General features: G+C 46.2%; 1 protein-coding gene across 1 annotated transcript; it reads right to left on the bottom strand.

Annotated features, from left to right (window-relative positions):
* Positions 1–741: 741 nt before the first annotated feature.
* Positions 742–1,677, bottom strand: LOC125633341 (olfactory receptor 51G2-like). The gene has a single exon (XM_048842482.2). The coding sequence runs from the start codon at positions 1,675–1,677 to the stop codon at positions 742–744; it is 936 nt and encodes a 311-aa protein (XP_048698439.2).
* Between the last annotated feature and the right edge of the window lie 588 nt (positions 1,678–2,265).

Genomic DNA, 2,265 nt, shown 5'->3' with positions numbered 1-2,265 from the left:
TCCCTAGGCAATGCATTCCAGTATTTCACAACCCTCCTAGTGAAAAAGTTTTTCCTAATATCCAACCTAAACCTCCCCCACTGCAACTTGAGACCATTACTCCTTCTCCTGTCCTCTTCCACCACTGAGAATAGTCTAGAACCATCCTCTCTGGAAACACCTCTCAGGTAGTTGAAAGCAGCTATCAAATCCCCCCTCATTCTTCTCTTCCACAGACTAAACAATCCCAGTTCCCTCAGCCTCTCCTCATAAGTCATGTGTTCTAGACCCCGAATCATTTTTGTTGCCCTTCGTTGGACTCTTTCCAATTTATCCACATCCTTCTTGTAGTGTGGGGCCCAAAACTGGACACAGTACTCCAGATGAGGCCTCACCAATGTCAAATAGAGGGGGACGATCACGTCGCTCGATCTGCTCGCTATGCCCCTATTTATACATCCCAAAATGCCATTGGCCTTCTTGGCAAGAAGGGCACACTGCTGACTCATATCCAGCTTCTCGTCCACTGTCACCCCTAGGTCCTTTTCCGCAGAACTGCTGCCTAGCCATTCGGTCCCATTGTCCTCCATCACCATCCCCTGACCCATTGCTCCAGGCAACATACCCCATCAGAACTGTGCTCTACAGCATGGAAATCAGTAGCTCATGTCATCTCGGATATAAGGGTCCAGGATGGAATATGTTGCCATTATTTTTATCTCTGGTGTCACCAGCACTGGAGCCAGGTGATGAACTGACCCTTCATTTGACAAACACCCTGATTATCCTTGCACGAAGATGTCTACTTTTCACGCTATACACAATTGGGTTCATCAGGGGTGGAACCAGCAGGTAGATGTAGCCCAGGAGAATCTGAAGGAAGGGAGAAGAGCCCGTCCAGAATCTGTGTATCAGAGACAAGCCGAACTCTGGTATATAGAAGAGCAGGACAACGCAGAGGTGGGAGACGCAGGTGTTCAGGGCCCTGAGGCACTCTGTATTGGACGTGATGCTCAGCACTGTTTTGAGGATCATCACATAAGAGAGGAAGATGAGCAGCGAGTCCAACCACATTGTAAAGAATGCAACAGATAAGCCATAGATGCTGTTCACTGTGATGTCCGAACAAGCCTTTTTCATGACCTCCTGGTGCAGGCAGTAAGAATGGGAGAGGACATTGGAACGACAGTATTGGAACCGTTTCAGGAGAATGGGGAGTGGGAATATTATGGCCACCCCTCTTAGCACACACACCAGTCCCATCTTGGATATTCTCGGCAGGGTTAAGATGGAAGCATATCTCAATGGGTTACAGATCGCAATGAATCGGTCAAAGGCCATCAACAAGAGCACGGAGGATTCAGTGCACTGAAGTGAGTGGATGAAGAACAACTGGGCAAAACAGGCATCCAGGCTGATCTCCCTAACATTAAACAAGAATGTGCCCAGTATCGTCGGTATTGTGGCTAACGATAAGCCAAGGTCTGTGATGGCCAACATGGAAAGGAAAATGTACATGGGCTCATGGAGGCTTGGATTTGTTTTTATAATGAACAGAATGACTGAATTTCCTACTATCGAAATAAGATACATTAAGCAGAAGGGGATAGAGATCCAGGGATAGACGTCTTCCTGGCCAGGTATCCCAGTGAGAAGAAACACTGCAAATTTGAATTTGGTGTCATTGACAGCTGACATAATGTACTGGGCAGGTCCAAGGAGATTTGAACTTTCCTTTCTGAAAGGAAAAAGAACAGGAGACTCGATGATAATTAGTAAGGCATTATTCTGCTCTCAGTGCAAGTATATAGACTCCCAGGAGCTCAAGGAAAATCAGCACAAATATAGTCTTGGATTTACACCACTGATAGGAAGATAGGCATTGCCAGGTTGGATCAGACCTGCAGTTCATCTAGTACAGTAACCAGTGGCCAGTTCCAAATGCTTCAGAGGAAGGTGGAAACAGCCCTGCAAGAGGCAGCTATGGGAAAACCTGCTCCAAAGGAAAGTTTCCCCCTGACACGCACTAGTTTGAGATATTTTGTGGTGTTAATCAGGAAGTTTTATTGCCCCTCCAATTTTTTTTTTTAAATAGTCCTCACTACTGTAGCTGGATTTCCTGGTTATGCAGATAAGTATCCAGAGGAAGTATCAGAAAGGAATCCTGCTAAGCTCTTTGCCCCATTGACATCTTTAGTCTGGGAGTGACACAGTCCACTTGAGCACTGTATGATTGTATAATTGTGACCTTACCATAGACACCTTTCTGGCCCTCCACTTCTGAGT

The sequence above is a fragment of the Caretta caretta genome, chromosome 1, assembly GCF_965140235.1.
Source record: "Caretta caretta isolate rCarCar2 chromosome 1, rCarCar1.hap1, whole genome shotgun sequence".
Classification (NCBI taxonomy): domain Eukaryota; kingdom Metazoa; phylum Chordata; order Testudines; family Cheloniidae; genus Caretta; species Caretta caretta.
The sequence above is the reverse complement of the archived record's forward strand: the minus strand, read 5'-3'. Positions and strand labels throughout refer to the sequence as shown.